This window comes from Daldinia caldariorum, assembly GCF_022478825.1.
Source record: "Daldinia caldariorum strain CBS 122874 unplaced genomic scaffold F4812scaffold_14, whole genome shotgun sequence".
NCBI classification, from domain to species: Eukaryota; Fungi; Ascomycota; class Sordariomycetes; order Xylariales; family Hypoxylaceae; genus Daldinia; species Daldinia caldariorum.
Window position 1 is genome coordinate 120,530 of NW_025953050.1, and position 20,003 is coordinate 140,532.

General features: G+C 48.4%; 7 protein-coding genes across 7 annotated transcripts; 2 read left to right on the top strand and 5 right to left on the bottom strand.

Annotated features, from left to right (window-relative positions):
• The first annotated feature begins 244 nt into the window (after positions 1-244).
• Positions 245-1,520, top strand: F4812DRAFT_103735 (uncharacterized protein). The gene is made up of 3 exons (XM_047929279.1): positions 245-330; positions 417-896; positions 957-1,520. The coding sequence occupies exons 2-3, from the start codon at positions 469-471 to the stop codon at positions 1,291-1,293; spliced, it is 765 nt and encodes a 254-aa protein (XP_047787911.1). The 5' UTR covers positions 245-330; positions 417-468; the 3' UTR covers positions 1,294-1,520.
• Position 1,521: 1 nt separating this feature from the next.
• F4812DRAFT_103723 (tannase-domain-containing protein) lies at positions 1,522-4,302 on the bottom strand. Its single transcript, XM_047929278.1, has 3 exons — positions 3,970-4,302; positions 2,087-3,907; positions 1,522-1,966 (listed from the first exon to the last, which is right to left on the bottom strand). The coding sequence occupies exons 2-3, from the start codon at positions 3,820-3,822 to the stop codon at positions 1,849-1,851; spliced, it is 1,854 nt and encodes a 617-aa protein (XP_047787912.1). The 5' UTR covers positions 3,823-3,907; positions 3,970-4,302; the 3' UTR covers positions 1,522-1,848.
• Positions 4,303-4,662: 360 nt separating this feature from the next.
• Positions 4,663-6,835, bottom strand: F4812DRAFT_103818 (MFS general substrate transporter). Its single transcript, XM_047929280.1, has 4 exons — positions 6,438-6,835; positions 5,942-6,379; positions 5,389-5,869; positions 4,663-5,338 (listed from the first exon to the last, which is right to left on the bottom strand). The coding sequence occupies exons 1-4, from the start codon at positions 6,519-6,521 to the stop codon at positions 4,869-4,871; spliced, it is 1,473 nt and encodes a 490-aa protein (XP_047787913.1). The 5' UTR covers positions 6,522-6,835; the 3' UTR covers positions 4,663-4,868.
• A 1,848-nt stretch (positions 6,836-8,683) lies between these two features.
• Positions 8,684-9,461, top strand: F4812DRAFT_103846 (uncharacterized protein). Its single transcript, XM_047929281.1, has 3 exons — positions 8,684-8,728; positions 8,815-9,012; positions 9,112-9,461. Exons 2-3 carry the CDS (start codon positions 8,867-8,869, stop codon positions 9,434-9,436), a joined length of 471 nt encoding a protein of 156 aa, XP_047787914.1. The 5' UTR covers positions 8,684-8,728; positions 8,815-8,866; the 3' UTR covers positions 9,437-9,461.
• Positions 9,462-9,854: 393 nt separating this feature from the next.
• Positions 9,855-12,104, bottom strand: F4812DRAFT_103859 (uncharacterized protein). The gene is made up of 7 exons (XM_047929282.1): positions 12,023-12,104; positions 11,730-11,958; positions 11,526-11,674; positions 11,148-11,469; positions 10,747-11,063; positions 10,450-10,678; positions 9,855-10,366 (listed from the first exon to the last, which is right to left on the bottom strand). The coding sequence occupies exons 2-7, from the start codon at positions 11,782-11,784 to the stop codon at positions 10,062-10,064; spliced, it is 1,377 nt and encodes a 458-aa protein (XP_047787915.1). The 5' UTR covers positions 11,785-11,958; positions 12,023-12,104; the 3' UTR covers positions 9,855-10,061.
• A 2,080-nt stretch (positions 12,105-14,184) lies between these two features.
• F4812DRAFT_461293 (uncharacterized protein) lies at positions 14,185-16,404 on the bottom strand (the record flags this gene model as incomplete). Its single annotated transcript, XM_047937840.1, has 1 exon — positions 14,185-16,404. One exon carries the CDS (start codon positions 16,402-16,404, stop codon positions 14,185-14,187), a length of 2,220 nt encoding a protein of 739 aa, XP_047787916.1.
• A 1,914-nt stretch (positions 16,405-18,318) lies between these two features.
• Positions 18,319-19,530, bottom strand: F4812DRAFT_452150 (S-adenosyl-L-methionine-dependent methyltransferase; the record flags this gene model as incomplete). Its single annotated transcript, XM_047936307.1, has 1 exon — positions 18,319-19,530. One exon carries the CDS (start codon positions 19,528-19,530, stop codon positions 18,319-18,321), a length of 1,212 nt encoding a protein of 403 aa, XP_047787917.1.
• Between the last annotated feature and the right edge of the window lie 473 nt (positions 19,531-20,003).

Below are 20,003 nucleotides of genomic sequence, written 5' to 3' on the forward strand. Positions count from 1 at the left end.
GTTTTTTTTTTTACCAGCTTCTGAAACAAGCTGAAGGACTTTTTTTTTTTCTTTTCGCATGGAACCCTCCAAGTGATATGTGACCAAAGTAGTAGGATCCTTGTGACCTACGCCTACTCTATGTAGGTACAGAGGAGATCGGCGCCGAAAAAGCTTAGCCCACCTAGGAACCTGAGGTTCGTGGGCTTTGGTGTCTAAGTTTGGAGTTGGGGGCTAGGTGTCAGCAGGGGTTACTACAAGTATCGAATTCTCGATTTAGGGAGACTCAACTCCAATTCGGATATTAAAATAGTAAACGCATCCATATAGTTGTGTAACATAAATAATAAGATGAGTACTCCACAGTTAGCTTGCTCCTATATGTTTCCGTCTGCGCTCTCCTAAAATGTTAACTAACAATCTTGATGAACTTCCACTAGTGCGTTGAACCTAGAGTCGTCCATGTTATATCATGATCCATAGTGTATAATGTCGACTAACGATATTTCCATACCAGCCGGTCTAGAAGTTGCCCCATCTGATTTACCACATGTCGTCAATGGACCGACCATCATAGGGAACTCTTACGAGCGCCCGGAGAAGTATGCGTTCGAGCAGCCAAATCCCAGTCTACAGGGTGTAGCTCAACAGAATGCTTACTCAAACGGGGCGTATATGTCCCAAGGGTATCCTCTACCAGTTCAGGGTCAGCCTCACTGGGGAGGTTCTCAAGATGGGACATACCTGTCAGACAAGCCTTTCCCTCCACTTCCGAGCCGCGAAGGAGCTCTATGTGGGCTAAGACCGAAGACCTTCTGGTTGATAATTGGCCCGCTCATTGCCATACTCGTCATTGGTCTGGCAGTCGGCTTGGGCGTGGGATTGGCTAGTTCGCACAACTCGAGCTCCAATTCCGAGTAAGTGAACTAACAATGCTTCTACAATAATATGAATTTTTCTATTGATATTTTCACCAGCGGAACTCCTACGTCCTCCAATCCCTCAAGCGCAACTACGTCAACGCCAATCACCTGTCCACAATCAAACGGGACGATATACGAGGGAGCCGGAAATGAGCCATTCTTGGTTGTCTGCAATGTGGACTACAATAGTAACTATGCAGGTAGCGGAACCACAGACATTGGCAATGAAGAGACAAGCTCCGTGGAGGACTGTATCGATACGTGCGCGGGAAACTCGACTTGCGTCGGGGCTGGCTGGGGCAACTATGAGGGACGTTACATCTGCTGGATGAAGGGGAAGCTGGGCTCGTCGCAGGGCGCCCCAAATTGGCTCTTCGCAATAAGGCAATAGATTAATGCATTTTGGGATTTTTTACTGGGGATAGATCTAGTAATGGGTCAAAAGGATTTATGGGATAGGTGAAAATGGTAGGTAGGTAGTTCTATATGTTTTCCTAGGTATTTCGGTTTCCATATTCTATAGAACCCCCCCTATAATACCCTCGACGGGGCTGAGTTCTAAGCCAAGCCTCTAATATATAAAATCCAACTAGCTACAGTCATCGACACCTGCGTTTTGAGATCTCTAACTACCTAGAGGCAATTTTGAGTAACGTTTAGGCCTTTAGCTTACCCGTTTAGGCTCGCCCAGAGCATTTCGTTGCACGAGTCTAAGTAAAAACATATAAATCCATGAGCAGAGACCTAAGGGAACTGGGTATAAACGCGGTGGTATGAGTTACCCAGTCATTCACTGCGGATGCTCTTCCTCTAAGTCGCTACATACATCTTCATACGTCTTCATAACAGCTATATACAGCATACAACCAACCCGTTCCATATAGCACGCTCACTAAATCTAAAATCAACCAACTGAGACCACTACAAACAAACACCTCTACTCAAGTCATATACCAAAAGTCCTCAACACATCCACGATACCCGAAAAGGGGTTCATATACGCCAATGAACCCGCGCCATTCTCTACCTGGCTAGAGTTGTCGCCACCGCTGCCGCCACCGGAACTAGATAGATAATAATATCAGCACAATCTGCAGTAATTATACGACTCTCACAAGGGAACTCAAACGAAAAAGGGAATTCAAAAGGAACGGATGAAAAAAAAAGAAAAAAAAATTACTAACCCGCAACTCCAACTCCCGGCCTCATCCATATTCCCCTTCCCATCCCACGTCGCCGTATCCGGATACGCGCACACGGGCCGCTGCCTCAGCACCCCCGACGACGCGTCCTTCTGCTCCTTCCACGCCGTCGCGACGACCTGGTCGACCGGCGTCCCCTTCTCCACCCAGTCCATGAGCGCGAGCAGCGCGTCGTGCCCTGCGTCCGCGAACCCGGGCACCGAATGCGTGTCGTTTCCCAGGAAGGCGGCTTGCCCCGCGCCGCCGATCGCCCACGGCGCCCCGACGGCGGTTAGCCCGCAGTGCTGCATCCCCGGGACCTCGAGCCGGCGGAAGAAGGCCCGGGCGGCGCCCACGTCCCCGCCGCTCGTGGCCTGCACCGCGCGCTCGTAGTACAGGCTGCCGGCGGTGGTGGGCACCAGGCCGTCGGCGGCGCCGTGGTACAGCAGCATCTTGCCGCCGCGGTCGCGGAACGTCGTCAGGTTGTAGCCGTCGGCCGTGGCGTTGCCCGGGTCGAGCGCCTCGGCGAGCCGCAGCAGGGAGTCGTTGTACTGCGCCGCCGCGAACATCGGGTCGTTGAGCACGAAGTACCGCACGTACCCCAGCCCGTACGGGCTCGCGTCCGAGTAGTTGAGCAGCGTGTACATCTGGTTCTCGGACCCCGGGAGGAGCCCCGGCATCACGCTCTCGCCCGTCGCGTCGATGGTGAATCCCGCGTACATCTTTTTCAACGTGTCGATCTGCGCGTCGTTCAGGCAGTTGCTAGACGTGGCGAAGTCGGATATGGCGTCGCTGTTGCCGTTGCTGCATCGCAACGCGTCGAAGTTGATGTTGCACTTCTCTGGAGAGCTGATGATACCGTCGCTCACGCCGTCGAGGTCGTCGCACTGACGTACGACCTCGGAGCCGATAGGCGGTAGCGTCTGCCAGTTGATATGCTTGGGTGCGCTGGTGGGCCAGTTATACGTGGCAACCTTGCAAACCCAAGTATTGAGATGGCTCGTATACCAAGACGGGGCACCAACTAGCACTCCGTCAAAGCTATCGGGCGAGATTTGCACCTCTTTAAGGCCTTGCCGACCGCCTGTCGAGCACCCGTTATAGTACGAATGACTGATGGGTTTTGAGTAGTACGTTGTAACGAGGTCTTTGCCTTGCTCGACAGTTCCGTGCAGAGCACGCCAGCCCCAGTCCGTCTTCATCTCACCGTTGTTAAGGGCCCAACGCAGATCAGCAGTAGTTGAGTTATGGCCCGTGTCAGTTGATACGACGGCAAACCCGTACCTAACACCGGCGCCCATGTCCATCCAGTTGATACCGCCTCCGAACCCTCCATTGCCAACAGCGAGGAAGCGGCCGTTCCAGTCCGCGGGAAGGAATATGCCATATCTATATGAAGAAATGGGGGATGAAACCACGGAGATGATAACAGCGCACAGTTCTGGTAAGTTCGTCGGCGGGGTCGGGTACATAAGATCCGTATCAGGCTCGCCGAATGAGCTACCGGCGCTGATGTGCTCGACCCTTTCTACTTTGGCCGTGGTCGGAAGCACGCTGGCAAAGGTGTCTTCATGGCAATTCGAGTCGCCGGTCTGCCTACGAATATTGTCATGATTGATGTTGTTGGTGTTGTCGTTATCGTAATTACTCCCAGCTGACGTAGAAGAAGCTGCAGTAGCAGCCAAGGCCGCCACTGTAAGGGTTCTGACGGAAGATTGGAGAAGGCCTGAGCACATCATCGCGAATGCAGCACCCTTCCCACACCGATTGGCATTAGAAACTTCTCTTTTGGGGGAGAGGGGGGGCGAGCGCTTCGATGCGTGACTTCAGGCAGAAGTCAGAATAATATATATAAGGAATATGTATATATGCCACCAGAAACCTACATCTAGGTAGCTAATATGTATTTCGTCTACGCATGTATGTATATATTCGTGTTCACGGACCTACCGGCCATACATGACCGAGCTCGTGGGTTACCTTGGCATGCTATGCTACATGTGTGCGAGGGAGGTTGGTCATATACAAGACCTTGGATTAGCGTGGGACTGTATCCCTGTGTGACCGTGCTGCTGGTACCCTAAGTCGTAACCTCAGAAGATATCATCTGGGGTAAAAGCATGGGGGATCTATATCCACCAGAACGGTATTTACTATCGGACAATAGAGTACCTAGGTTCGTGGAACGGTCTAGTTTAGCTGGCCCAGTCTAGCTAGGCCAGGCAGCCTAAGGTTGCTTCTTCTCCAACTGATTACGACCCCTTACTTCTTTGTATTCATTATCAAGTGCGGGGTTTTCTTACCCGCGGGATCAATGAGAATCTCGTTCCAGCCGGGGTTGGAATTCCAGTATCTACCTAGGGTATCTGGTTAGCCCCCGAGGTACTGATCGGTTGATTCCGAATGCAGGTCCCGGCCAAATCCAACGTCTGTCGTAAGTGTCTAGGACAATTTGGCAGTGAGCTTGCGTGGGATTTCCCAAGAATTTCAACGATTGGCTAGAAAAGCATGTCAAAAGCAAGGGAGCTTACGTAGCTAAGTCGATGTGCCGGGAATATTGTCACTAGTCTGCAGTGTGGCTTGGCATAGAGGACATATTTCGCGAGAAGTATGCTGTAAGGAATTTACTAGTCTAGTGTTAGATATCATCAGAGGGAATTGATTCATGTAGAAAGACGGTTATATTCTCTTATATTGAGACCTATTTATGATAATGTCATAGAAGACATGTGTCCTTCTCTCTTAAGTACCAGCTGATAGAGATATGTGATCCCATAAGCACAAGTTACAGCTTGTATAATCTAGGAATTATGCCTTCAGAAGCTGCAGCCAGTAGGGTCCGATTACGTCTTCCATAGTAATACCTCAGCCCGAGGGCGCCAAAAGCCACAACGAAAAGCATGGCACAGTTCACACCGTGGCCAGTTGGATAGCCTTTCTTAGCTTCTTCGGCCTTGTAAATCCATACTCCAGGGATCTGTCCGAGACCTGCGCCGATACTGACGTTGAGCGCCACGGCCAATCCAATGGATGCTGTGCTCCACATGTTCGAGGTTAGCCAGCCAAGCATTGGGGGGACGCATCCAAATGCCCCAGCGGTTCCAACAATCAAGCAGCCATAGCGATGGGTGTAAGCATCAGGCGGTAGTACGGCAGAGGCCAAGAAACCTGCTGCGCCAATTAACGCGGCAATGACACAGTGATAGCCTCGAGCGTTGAAATGATCCGCCGACCATGAAATTAGAATTTGGAATACTACTTGATTAGCATCAAACATATTTGCGCGTTTTATCTTAGGGACTCACCATAAGCAGCGGCCCAGGGAGGCACCGTCATCAGTTGGGCCTCTAGGTCGTGGAAACCCAAGCCGGCGACGATTGAAGGTGAGAATAAAGAAAGAGAGCTAAAAGGCAAGGAGACCGCGAAGTAAATAGCGTAATGTCCGTATAACCGCCAGTCTGTTAGTGTAGCCTTGACATCATCCCAAGTCAACGAAGAAGCTGAGCCTTTGGAACCCTCTAGATATAGTCGCTGCGCAGCTAAATCCTTTTCCGTCTCCGAGAGCCAGGAAGCTCTCTCGGGGTAGTCTGGTAGGAAGAACCATACAAGAATTCCTGATAGACATGAGGGAATACCTTCCAGCATGAAAAGCCATCTCCAAGCAGAGAGGCCGCGTGTCTGGTTCATATGGCCAACTCCATAAGCGATTGCTCCACCGAAAGCGCCAGCAAGAGTGGCGCTTGCGAGAATGAAAGCTACTCGGACACTACGCTCGTCGCTTTTGTACTATAAGGGGCCCCGTAGTTAGTAATTGCCCTAGAAAATTGATTGCTTCGAGGGCTCTTGATTTGAACTCACCCAGAATGTCAAGTAATACACTAGCCCAGGGAAAAGACCAGCTTCAAAGGCGCCCAGCAGGAAGCGGACGCCAGTCATCTGACCGTAGTTATGGACACCGCCCATGCCAATGGTGATAACACCCCAGGAGAACATGAGGAAGGCAAGCCATCTAGACGGGCGAAGCTTCTTGAGGAGAATATTTGACGGCACTTCGAATAAGAAGTAGCCGATCAGGAATATCATGAGCGCAATATTGAACTGGTAGTTCGAGGTCCCGGTCTCGGTTTGCATATCATTATGAACTGCCGAATTGAGCACTTTGGCGTTACCGATGTTGGAACGATCCAGGTAGCAAAGGAAGTAGATGCCCGCGGCTAAGGGCACGATGCGCTTGTCTTGCCTCCATAGCAACTTTCGCTCAGGGGCAGAGGAAGCATTGACAGTATCGACCGCTTCCTAATATAGCTGTGAGAAACAGCGAAAGATTGTTAGGTCACACGTATTTGTTACTTACATCTTTCAAGTTTCCATCTTCGAGCTCCTTGGCCTCAGGACCGTTATTCTTCTCCAAGTCGCTGAAAGTGTTTTCGGTCGCCATTGAGAATAGCTAAGCTCCTTAGAACGAAAGGGCTACTTGGAGAAAAGTTCTAAGCGGGGATGCAGATGTAGAAGAAGGGTTGAGATGCTCTTCTACTATGTACGCGCTTGGGGGGGCAGTAGATGGGGTATTGAGATGAAGGGTACCCTTGTAAGCACTAGCCTGGCTCTGGCGAACAAAGGGTGGCGGTAAGCTCGATACAGGACGTCCAGGACCAAACAGGCCGGGTAAGTATTGCCCAACGCGGGGAAAGCCCTCGCCATCGTGACCAGAAAAAAACAAAGACAACCCGTCATGTCGGGTCACTCCCTCCATGTAACGACTACCTAGACCTACCCACCGCAGCTGAAGTCCCGATAGGACCGATAATCCAGACCCTTGCAACGTTGGCGCTTTGTATTGCGCGTTGCGCGTTCTAGATATCGGTACTAGGTATCTAATATCTCCGAACGGGAGACACTAAGTTGATGGCTTCCCCAATGTGGAGAGACCCGGAGCCGGTGGATACCGCGCCACATTCTCGCATACGTTGCGGGGGGAAGTCCAAAGATTTAGCGAAGAATATTCGTTGCCCCCTATTGGGCCTATTCGAGGTGGAGCAAACAATCATCTTAAGCTCGGTACCTACTTATAAGAGGCTTATTAATCGAACTTGAAGTTGCTTGTTATCCCACAGTTCCCTTGCGACATCTCGAGTAGTTAGCGTGAAGCTAAGGAGTCGTCTACACAATGACCATTCTTTCTCAACACCGGGATGGCGGCTCCAACCGGATAGGATGGTGGCTTCACATTCTTGGGGATGAATTCTCCTTCCGGCCATGATAGAACGCTAATTTTTGGTCATTCGTCAAGAACCTAAAGATCAGGATGTAAGGAGACCGAACAGACATTAGTCTCGTACAGGCATTTTAGCGGACGCCACATCTCGCCAACGATGCTGGAGACAGATTTAACCCCGATCGTCTCATTTCGCCTCTTCGATTATACGTCGGGTGCATCTTTAAGAGTGAGCCAACTAAAGACATGAATCCTAGAGACTATTGAAAAATTCGGGATTGGCTATGGCATTCGAACAAAGAAATAGGAATGAGAAAAGGGGTAAATGTTGGGGAAGGAGTGTAAGGTCTCAGAAAAAAACATTTAAGAGGAAATCTCTATAAAATATCCCAATGTAGTACCTAACCGGCAATTACCATCCTATGCGGAGCCGAAAACTACCCAAGCCAACTTTAGATCCGATTGACGAGAATTTACTATGTAAAAGGGAAAAGAGGCAAACTCAATAATTCCCCCTGATCGCGAAACTCGTGATTCCATAATCGCTATAAAGGGTGATTGGTCTAAACATAACCACCTAAATCAATAGTGCGATTAGTAAACGAGCATGGGTTAGCAACACGAGATGGTTTTATTTTTAGCACGCAGCAGCTGCTAAAGGGGGAAAGTTTAATGGACGTGTTTAGGGCGTCTCATTGGTACAATAGCAGGAGGGCTGAGCAGGAAGCTGCCGGAATCCAGGATCCACGTGCTACAGCCCTACGGGAACTAGTGTAATGAACGCTAAAATTGCCCCAGACTTTAGCAGATGTCTTAGCTAACTTAGGTACCTAAAGAGGTACCTAACATAGTCGTGTATGCAGTGGTTCCTCTTCGACCTTACGTAAATTATTTCTCCTTGAAGCAATAAGAAGCAATAAACTTGATGATGCCATTGCTGTTGCCATCACACGGCCGTTTAGTTGGTTTAATTTACGGGACACCGCTCACCTCGTAACTGCATTGTTTGCTCCATACCAAGTAACGTATCTTAGTAAAAGGTTAAGCGAAGGGAGCGAAAAGGGCACGGCACTTTCTTGTCTAGACGATGCAATGTCGTTGTCGTCGAATACCTGTTTTGCTACTCGGGCCGCTCAGCACCAAAGCGAAACTCGCAACAGTACAATACATCCCGGTGCCTCAAAATTCGGTACGGCCGTGGGAATCGGAATTGCGGGTTCATGGTATGTGGCATGACTTCATTCCACCGTCTCGTCACGACGCCAAGCCAAAGGACTCAGCATCGTAAGCCAGCGAATACGGGAATCGTAAACGGGTTGTAAGAAATAACAGCACTGCCACGAGAGATACGAGGGTGAGGGCGAGCTGAACGTGTATATAATCATACCTAAGCTTTATGTCTGCTCTCGTCAGAGAAAAGATTTCTATCAGTCAGTCAGACCAACAACAGCAACATCATCAAAGATATATAACATCATCATCACTCACTCACTCTTACTTCACTCACTTATACCAGTGTGATACATCACCAAACCAAACCAAACAACAAATCAAACCGACTAGTAAAAATGAAGTCCTTCGCCGTCCTCTCTTCCATCCTCCTCGGAGCCGCCTCCGTCTTTGGAGCCCCTGTGATCGAGCGAGCCGAAGCTCCCACTGAATTCGACGTCACCAACTTCAGCGCAAACACCCTTCCTCACGGCACCGGAGCCTTGTAAGCCGCCCTCCTTTCCTCCCCCTTCCTTTTCCCTCCCCCCAATCCCCCATCCCCCATCTCCCACCACAACCAATACTAACAATCCCCCTCCCTCAGCATCTCCTTCGACGTCGCCATCCCCAACACCTCCGTCCGCACGACCTGCGCGTACTCGGACCAGACCTCAACCTCGACGCTCCCCTCCGTCCCGCTGTCCGAGTGCGCCGACCCGGCCTTCCGCTGGCAGTTCCGCCAGGACCCCTCCCTGCCGGGCACCCAGGGCCGCTACCGCGTCGTCCTCACCTACGCCTACGACGGCCCCAAGACCGCCGCCGGCTTCCACGAGTGGCCCGCCGCCGACTTCCCCCTCGAGAACCTCGGCTCCGCCTACGCCACCACCTACCGCGGCGAGCCCGACTTCGCCATCTCCAACCTCTCTTAACTTTAAGTCTCGGAAGCGGTAAGGTGAAAGCAAAAAGAAAGCCAGATTTCTAAGACGAGGTGAGATAAGTTGAAATGAGATGAGGAGGGGGGAAGGGGGAGGGGGAGTTGTTGAGAACTTGCAAAATATTCTTCTTAACCTTGTTCATTACCGTCACTGTTCTTGATAGAGTGTGTATATAACCACAATGGCTCAGGCTGCTACTACTCATAGATAGATATTCCACTGCTTAGAGCTACCAAAGGGGGGACGTTGCTTTGAAAGGGTACTATTTATACCCACACAGATAGTACTTAATCGTAAATACATCTATCCACCTGTCTCAACCTCAACGTTCCTATTACGAATCTCCTTGGTCGATGAGTGCATCAAACCTTTCCCATCATTACATATTATATCACGCAATGGTTACGTTTAGCTACTTCTGCGTAAGCCCTTGTTTAGGTTCCCTTCAACTGCCTGCTGGTCCTTCTTGCCATCACAATACCTAGATGTCTGTGAAACAACATGTGCCTCGTAATATCAGCACTTATAAACTCCATGTCAACGACACCAACTTAGTCGAGAACCACTAGCAGCAGACTTCTCGGTCTAAGTTATTTATATAAAACAACACCCTCAACCATCATCCGCACACATCGCCTGGTAAAGTGGTAACGTGAACTGTAGCATCCATGTACAGCTTATTCACAGCAGTACACTCCACCCCTGGTCTGATTCTAACCATGCCGTTGGGACCTATCGAAAACTCCTGGCCATGGATAGAAATCTGCAGCTTGCCCGACGCTACCGAACATATTCGGATCTTGTTGGCGCTGGCACTCCAGTAATGAACCGTACCGGGCTTTATGGTGATGACCTGGAAGGAGACACCGTGACCGATTCGCACAGCTTGGTTTTGAGCCATGTAGGAGTTCGAAAATGCGAAGTCTGTGGACGAGTTAGCAAGCGATATAACAGCAATACGACCCTAGGTGTTGATTGCTCCAACGTGGATATTTTCATTTACTTACTATCGACAGAATCGCTTTGCTCATCACTAATACGACCGGGGGCGATTTCCCAAGCCTCTAGTCCAAGCATCTGTGCTAGGTTTGCAGTAGATGTAGATGTCATATTGATGCCGTTTGGGGGGTTCGAAATCAGATTTTGTTCGTGAGACGAGCCAGATAGCGAGGGGCCTCGTGGCTGAATGGCCTTTTTCTTCTTATGACTACTTCCCTCTGGTAGTTTCTCTGACTGCTTCTCACTGTTAGTAACGGAGCTTGGCCCGGTTCCCTTTTATTAGATATCTTTCAGAGAAGACTCACTTCAAGCTCCAAGTTTGCCTTTCGTGAACTAATGCTTAGGCTACATTGTGAATGTTTGTTCTTGTAATGACAGTTGGCACAACCCGTTATTAATTGTCGCAAGCTCCATGGTGCGTTGGGAGGCAGAACGAAGCATCCTTGGAATGGCCCCTTTCCTTCCATGCACTTATCGCAAGGCGCCTGAGCCTTCTGTCCAGCTACTTGCAGTATTATGGCAGAGATATACTTGGCATCGGCTTCTCGAAACTTGGTCTGGATTTTGGTATTCCATACAACATCTCGAATATGGACCATGTACTTCAAAAGCATTCGTACATCTACAAGCGCAACGATTAGACTCACGAGCAGGTTTATACGGTAAAGAAAGTTTTAGCTAGGTAGCTAAAGAATCTTGTACTTGCCGTTAGATTGCGGTATAGGGGATAACGGTGTATTGATTAGATGACCTTGAACATATTTCCAAAGTGCCATGCCAACTTTGCCAATATCATCCTCGGATATAAGTGTGTTTGCACCTAATATAGCAGAGGTAGATGGGGTTTGGTAAGAAGCTACCATGGCTGGTTTACTGAAGGAAGGTTCCTTCAAAGGAGATTCGCCGGGATCCAATGGTTTTCGGGACACTACTTTAGCAGGCATAATAATACCATCGGCCTCTACCTTCTTGACGATAGATAGAGTGCCGTCGTCGTTGTCGTTGAGAAGTGAAGCTCTGTGTACAGTCTATCATTGGGGTAAGTTTTAATATGACAGATAATTCCAAAACCTAGGGTACTCACATTGAAATGAGCTCCAAGGCCTTCAAGTCTCGTGAATAGAATACGGCAGGAACGTATTGGACATATCCACTGGGCAGCAGGGTTATCATGAAGGGTATAGCCTTTGAGCAACAATGCACCAGAAGTAGGCTGGGTTTCCCCGGATGGAACTGACTATGTTAGTTGACGTGTCTAAAAAACCACATGCTAACAGAGGTAACTTACAAGTCCAAACCCTATAATTCCAACCGGATTTAGATACTTTCCCAGGTCTGGTCATTCTATAGAGAAGAATGTCATCATCCGACTCATCGGCATCTTCGCTCGTCTGTGGCTCCGTGCTCGTCAAATGATCATGGCCAGGATTAGAGGGGATACTGGAAGATCCCCTAGTATCTAAGACCTGGTTCCCCTTCGATACGCTGCGTTCGCAATTGCCAACCAGTAATTCTGTCTTAAAATGGGTATTAGTTGAAGTAGCATCGTGAGTTTTGGAAGAGTTTGGAGGAAATATTTACTGAATCAAGCCTGCGACTCTTCTGAGGATGCGAATTCGAGGAAACTCCTACATAGTAATGGTAAGCTAGAGTAATTAATTAAGTCGATTAGGGAGGTAGGTATAAAGATCTGACCTGTTGTTGGAGTGTTATCATCTTGTTTTCTCTTCAGCCCTTTACCCTGATCGTTAGAAATACGAGGGTCTATATTTCTATGTTAGCTGCTTCCAGCATGGTCGTTATGTCTGGTACACTTACCGAGCAGGGGGCTAAGTTTCGGTTGTTGGGGGGCTCTTTCAGGAATCGACGCCGCCGCTGCTGCTGCTGGAGGTCGGCTAAGTTGAGACGTAGGCTTAAGTGACTTCATAGAACCTTCAACTTGCTTTGAAATATTATGCAACGAGATATTCCTTGAAGGGACCTGTGGAACATTACTCACAACGTTGGCTGGTTGGGACTGAGTAGGAGTGGTTGAAACCACTGGCTGATTACCGACCGAATCTATTGGCTTCTGAGTCGGACCTGAACTGTAAAGGACTGATCTCTGCGGAAAGGTTCGCTTAGCTGTGAATACCGGCTTGGGTGTTGTTTTGTCTGCTGATGTGTCTGCTGATGTGACTGGTGCTTCATTAAGAAGTCGAGAACGAAGTCGCGACGACATCTGCCCATTTTTGATAAAGCGATGAACTTCATCCTGTGTTGTCAACTCCAATAGAGCTCGGCGTAATTTACGAGAATCGAGCAGCCTTTCCTCAAAGTGGGGAGGTATGACTCTGTCTATGAATACCTTCCGTAGCTCGTTCAAGTCGACTGGCTCCGCCGGGTGCTCCATGTTTATGATTACCTTAGGTTAGGTAGGTATAGTCTGTATCAATGATTCACGACCGTCAATAACAACAAGTCACAGAGAAAGTTGAGATATTTGAAGAAGAGGGCGCTGAATATTCTCTCTGTTATCGTGGTATTCTTTGCTGGGTGTAATATCATTTGTCCCGATCACTTGTTCCAAACACTCCTCGAAAGGTTGTTTGTCAACCTGTGCAAAACCTGTGCAAATAATGATTTCAACTTTGTGTTTGCTAGACTCATGAATCAAATGTAGCGACCTCGACTGAACATTATGTTTTTGATCAAAAGGGGCAGTCTCGCGAAGTTTCCTGTCGTCCTTCCAGACAAAAAATGGTCATGTCAATAGAAAAAGTGTGGTTGGGGAAAAGGGTAAACATAAAAGAAATAGAGACCGATGCCAGAAGGTGCCTGATATGATTGATTCTCCAGATATGTCAAGTGCTACATGCTTGGTACCTAGTTGTAATGTGTAGGCACTACCCCTAGCACGCTAGGCGGTATCAGTATAAGGCGTACCGCACCAGAATGGCGTCAAAAAAGATGCCCCATCCTAAACCCAAATACAATTATACTACTACAACTTCAATTAAATGTAAAAAAGTCAATTCTAGGTCAATTTAATATCAAAAAATTATTATAAGATAGCTTTAGTATTATTCTGCAGGTTTACAATATATTAAATTAATATGTTATGTTGCTAAAGCGTTATTAGCAATGAAAATAAGAGTATGTTTTGGAATATTAAGTACTGGCTAGGGGGGGCATCTTTTTTGACGCGATTCTGCGCGCTAAAGCTCTTAGTGGCAGGTGCGTTAGAATTCAGATGGCAGGGACGATGTACAATACAATGCAGCTAATGGGCAGCCTTACAGTGCCCATTACATGCACTAAATCCCTCCAGATTCAACCCCACTAATCTGGAAGTTAAGAACTTCATCATGTCAGCCAACATGAAACTCTGCAAAATTCCATATATCGCAGCAAATTCTATGTTCATGCCAGACCAAGAGAGAGAACCGATTGGAAGTTATAGACATATCGAGAAAAAAGAAAAAAAAAGGATATTCTAGCTCCTTTTAGGTTGGGAAGCTTTCCTTGCTTGATCGAGGGTAGGTTAACATTATTATTATATATTTATTTTTATTATTTCAAGAGGTACTGATTGTATTTCAGCCAAGAATCCCTTGACCTATATTATCAGATTTGTATATTATTCTTGACGCTTCACCTTTCCCGCAAAGTCCAATTAAAATCTATTAGGAACTTGGCGAGATGGGAATCCCTTCCATCATGGCTTTCAGTAGAACAATGGCCGTGATCTCATTGCAAAACGCCTATTTATCGGTGGTATGCACCTCCGGCGATGATGCTTGCTCCTCGGAGATACTCCTTCTATATCGTTTGCTTTTCCCTTGGGCCGCCGCGTTTGCGAGTGTCAAATATAATGATCCCGGAGAGGTTTTCTCTCGAAAAATTGAGGACCGCTTGTTCTCAGTGCCTCCGCTCTGCCTGGCTTCTTCCTTTTCTTTCTGAGGAATCGGGCTTATAGTATCTTCGACGACGACATGTTCCCGGCCAGATTCTAGAGAACGAAGAGTCTCCTCGATGAATTTCTCACGAGACTCGTTTTCATCAACACCCTCCCCTTTTCGATCTACTTCTTGCGGGTTGAGCTTAGCGTTTTCTGATAGGTGGGACAGAGGCAAGCTGAACGGCCTTAGACCTTTCGAATTGTTGTCAGGTCGCTCAAATGATCTCTGTCTTTCTCTCCAAGGGGGGTCTTTCGCCGGGCTTACCAGCGGAGGTGTATCCTGGTCGTCATTTGACAAGCGTTGGACGACTAAAGGTCTGTCGAAATACATCCTCCCTCTCTCACTCTCTGAGAGCCACCTCTCAATCCCTACACGCTTGGCTTCATATGCATCGTCATCTTCGCTGCTTTCCTTGCTAACGGCTTCCCATTTTACGAGGCCTTGTCCCCATGTCTCTCCTATCGCTGCCAAATTATCGCCCTCTTCTGATCCTATGTGAATGGCCGACTCCCAGTTCATATCATTCAACAATTCTGAGAAATTTCTCCCTTTCAATAGCTTTCTGCTAAGTGCTGCTCTGGTCGGACTATAGGCATTATGAGGACGTGTTTGGACGGGTGACTGCAGATGTGATTCGGGCATGAGGTTCAAGTCGGTAGTAGCATCTTCCCTTTCCTTCTCCTTGGATAATTCCGGATCGAAGGTCCGTTTATTTCGCGGCGGCTTTTGCCATTTTCGGCAGCGGGCTACCAGGGCGGCTATGTGCTTCTTCGATGCATTCCTCTCGACCGCGTTCCATAGCATCCACCAATCCCTCGCGCTAGCATAGCTCTTCATGTGCTTGCTCAGCATCGCTTTCCATTGCTCATCTTCCTTGCAGTAGCAAAAGTGTACCGCCACGTGCTCAGCCCACACCGGGAGGCACGCGGCATTGTCGAGCCCCAGGATAGCGGAGACTCGGCCATTGTGAATTAGAATATTAGTGGTGGACAAGTCTCCATGTGTGAAAACACAGGGTGCTGATTCTGGCATATAGTCCTTCAAGATCTGTATCAGGTCCTCGCTGACGTTTCTTCTTTTCAATCGTCTATAGATGGCAGCCCAAACCTGCTTATCAGATCTGAAAGGACCGAACCCTTCTTCCGACAGCCCGAACAGATGAGGGTGGCGCCGCACAGGGCCACCGCCGAGGGCTGAGATTCTGTCTGCTGTCATTCGCCTCCATTGGTCTATGTGTCGCGCGACCTCTCTCGCAATCCTTTCTCTCTGGTCTTCTCGCAGGTCCCACCAGATATCATAAAGCCGCTGGCCTGGCGCCCTCTCGGTGATAGTCATTACCTTCCCGTTCTCCTTCCACCCGGCTATTATATTAGGCACGGGTACTCTCGTCGCTTTCTTGACAAGCTCTGTGGCTAGGGTTAATGTGACATCTGCGTCTTCGGATAATTCGTCGTCTACCGCCTCGGTCATAACATACTTATCTCCTATGAGCCAGGTATGCATCTCCGGGTCGTTATATCCAAGCTTCAGACTACTCTTAAATGGCAGGGAGTCGAGAGCCTGACAATATGGTGTCGTGCAAGCAGGACAAATATCACTGACATCTCCAATGTCAAAAAAGTCCTCTTTTATTAACTTTTCGCTGAGATGCACTTTGCCCTCCTCTCCTAAGCTACTCTTACACATATCGCCAGCCTCAGCTAACCGTTGAGTCAGTGGTTGATCCTCTTGTATTAATACGTTTCGGCCCATAACCCAATCCATGATCCGATGCACTTGAGGAAGACTTTCTAGCCTCGATTGGCTAGGTCTCTTCCATTGAAGTTTGAGCGGGAGAAGAATGTCTTCGGGTTCGGTAGCAACTGACAGATTGACGACCGGAGGAGTTTCAATCTCTTCGAAAGGAAAGTAGTCAAAAAGAGACTCGCCACCCATAGATGGTGTCTTGGGCTCTTCATCGTCGCTAACGGAACCCTCCAGGGGCTCGATGGCTTTTGGACGCACTTCTCCAATTCTAGCCATTGGGAGGGAGGTAAGTATGTAGGTAAGTCAATATAATAATAGCTACCAGTTACAGGTGAGGCTCAATGGGTGAGTCGATACCTATTAACTAGGTAGGTAGCTACCTGCTATTATAAGTACCGGAGGGGGCTCGATAACTTGCAGAATGATGAATATGAGAGGTACGGAAGTATTACAAGAGCAAGAAGCAATATTTCAACCAAGCTTAGGAAAGCTACGAAGATTGCTTGCGAACTAAAAAAAAATTATTTTCCAGAGCTTCCAGGAGCTATGTCATCCATCTAAGCGTTCCTCTTTTTCTGGGCCCCCTCCTCATCATCTCCGCTTTTGCCCTTTCTTGGGGGACACGCTCCGGTTTGTGAGCCGTAGACGCGGGTCCATCTACGCCTTGGAATGCCCGCCACCAACTCCACAACAAAGGACGTCTCGGCCGCCGCAAACGGGCGTTGGGCGCGGCATCCCACGACGTACGTAACTCAATTTTGCACGGCTGCACGGATGGGGAAAAAGATGAGTTTGGTGGGTTATTAGGTACCTACCTCTTGGTATATTGGGGAGGGGGGTTGGGTATCAACGACGGAAAACGGGCAGACGGGTAATAGACCCGTTTATGATTTTCAGGTCATTTGAACAATATGTGGATTTTTCAGGTCCGGTTTTCGTTTTGGTTTTTTTTGCCACTCGGGCAATTGTCTTTTTTTTTTCGGGTCAGGAGGACGGTAGAGAATACACTAAACAATTAAAATTGGCGTAAATTTTCAATGATGGAGAAAAAGAAGAAAAAAAAAAGCTCATGAACTCCCCCTTGTTCGTCATACAGTCAAATGCGTTTTTCTCGCAGCAAACAATTAGATATCGAAACACCGCAGATCGTGATTTTCGTGCGGCGAACATGTATATATGTAGGTACCTAGTGGCCCCTGATTATCACTCAAACATTAGGTTATGATATGCAGACACGATTCGGAAAATTCCATCAGGGAGTGCAGTGCAATTCCCAACATTATGATAATGACGAACGGAATAAAAAGAGCTTGAGGAAATATTTGTTGGATTTACTACTGCCACTGCCGCCCTATGTACTCATGTCATGTTAAAAGCGAAGCGAACTCCATGACGTCTCTCTCTTTCTCTCTCTCCACCTCTCTATCGGTTTGCTTGGAAAAATGAAGTTGAACTCCGGCTGCAGTTGATTGGTATCTGGGAGTCCAAAAAATACAAGAGAAGCGAAACCAACTCCCTTCCTCTTTCCCCTTTTCCTCTCAATTGGCCTGGCCGTCCTTAACTCGTAAAATCTTAGTTTAGGACAATTAAGGAAAACCCGTCCTTTTTGGTGTGGTGGTTGGTTGCGGCGTGCGTAATTAGATATAAGGCAAAAAAGGCGGCGACGTGAAGCAGAACAGGACTCTCTCCCCCCCTTTCCTCTTCCAAAAAAGAAAAAAAAGAAGCAACGCAATATGCAGAATGCTAGTAAGGTTAAAAAATGCCGATTAATGCTTTATCGAGATCTAAAAGGGTTGCTTTAGGGACAGAAACTCGAATCGAAGAGTTGGCGATGACGATGATAATAAAAGGATATTTGTTGATTCTTTTGACTGAAACAGTGTGTGGAGGAAGTGGAGGTGGAGATGAGAAAGTCCCCTATTAATAACATCATCACCATCATCACCATCATCGTCTTGCCCGCCCCACCTAAAGAAAAAGGGTGGGGGGTGCGGATGGCATGACGTTGGTGAGGTTGGAGAGAGAAAAGAGCCCCCCATACCAAGAAAATGGGGCCGGGATCCTCCCGACTTGCCTAGAAACTGCGCCTCACTCCCGCGTGATAAAATTAAGAACTTCCTCTGCTTTCTCGCTGTTACTCTCATCAACCCTGTTGGTCTTTTGATCTTCTCAACAAAAGGAGAGATTTCGTCATACTGACGGTTTTTCCGCGATGATACGATATGTCGTAGTGATCAAACGCATGTTATCCATCTTCACGAAGGCCTGTCCGTCAAGACATAACCTGTCGATGAGGATCTTGAAGTGAGGCGGCAGGGCGTGCACGCGGACGAGGCCGTGAATGACGCGCCTGACGGAGCGGAAGTATATGTCGACCCTGTCGATGAGCGGAGCCTGCAGGCCGTCTATGCTGGGGTTGTCCGATCTCGTGACGGTGAATCCGGCGTCTGTGAGGGCCTTCTCGAAACTCGCCGGCGTCGGCGTGCCCACAGCGCCGATCAGGGGCTTGACGCGACGCATGAGGCCCGCGTGCACAGGATCTTCCGGGTTGTACGGCGGCAGGCTGACCCAATCCAGCAGCGAAAACTTGGCGCCGGGTTTCAGCACGCGGTAGATCTCTTTGAAAGTGGCCGAGGGGTCTTTGCATAAGCTGAGCGCCTGGATCTCATAGAAAGCATCGAATGATTCGTCCGCAAAAGGTAAGGGTAAGTTATTCTGGTCGTGAACAACAAACTCGTTCTCAAAACCGCACCGATCGTTCCACTCCCTTGCCTGCGCGATCTGATTCGCATCGATGTTCAGGCCAGTCACCTGGGCTCCGCTGAAGCTTGTCATGTGCGCAGCTACACGTCCGCGGCCGCATCCAAGATCCAAGACCTTCATCCCTGGCTTCAGCCCGATATCCCTTGCGACAGACTCCTCGTAGAGCAGCTGGTTATCTAATACCGACGCCTTCTTGTCCATCAGAGGTGGAATGTACATCTTCTCCACATCGCCCAGACTACACAGATGGTTGAGCACCGAATAGTAGGCGCAAAGACAGTCTCCGACACGCTGTTGGTAGTTGGGACCGAAGGCCTTGATCATCTCCTCTTCGTTGGCCCAATCCAGATTGTAGATCTCATACGAGGCCATGAAATCATCTACTTCCTTCGGAGTCAAGTTGTGGATGTGCTTAAAGGCCTTGATAAATGTCTTCCACCTCTTGGGCGAGACAGAGCGGTCTACCTGAGTATGGCCTCCATGGCTACTACGCTGCTTTGGTAGCGACGACTTGTGAAGCGAAGAGGCGAGCTTGACCTTCTCTGTACTCGTCTGGCTGGAACGAGAACTATCACTGCTGTCATTCCGACCAGGTATCGCAGGAGTGATAGCGGGTTGAGGGGCAGATATAGTGGCCATTGATTTCTAGTTCCCCAACGCGATGTATTTGATATACTATGTATGTACAACAAAGCAGAAAGGCGGGGAATAAATAGACGTTTGATGGGTGTTGTACAAGAGGGTATGGATGGAAAGGGAGGGTTTGTACCCGTACTTGCGTCTGCTAATGCTGTTTGATGATGCGCAGTGGAGTGTAAAGTTAAGGTACGTGGTTAGATATAAGTGAAGGGGGAAGAAAGGAAACAAAGAGCAAGTGCGTTTGTGTGTGTTTCCACGTATTGTATGTGTGTAGGTCTGCGTTTGTTCGCGCGGTCTAGGAGGACTTTGTGAATAAAAAGTATGTGTAAGTGTTGATTTTTACATAAACATAGACGCGCTGAGAGAAGATCTTTTGAAATGATGATGAGTCAAGTCAATCTTGTTATTTTTTTTTTTTTTTTGGCGGGACCCAAGTTAGCAGATTACCATTCGCATGTTAAAGGTCTTCCCGT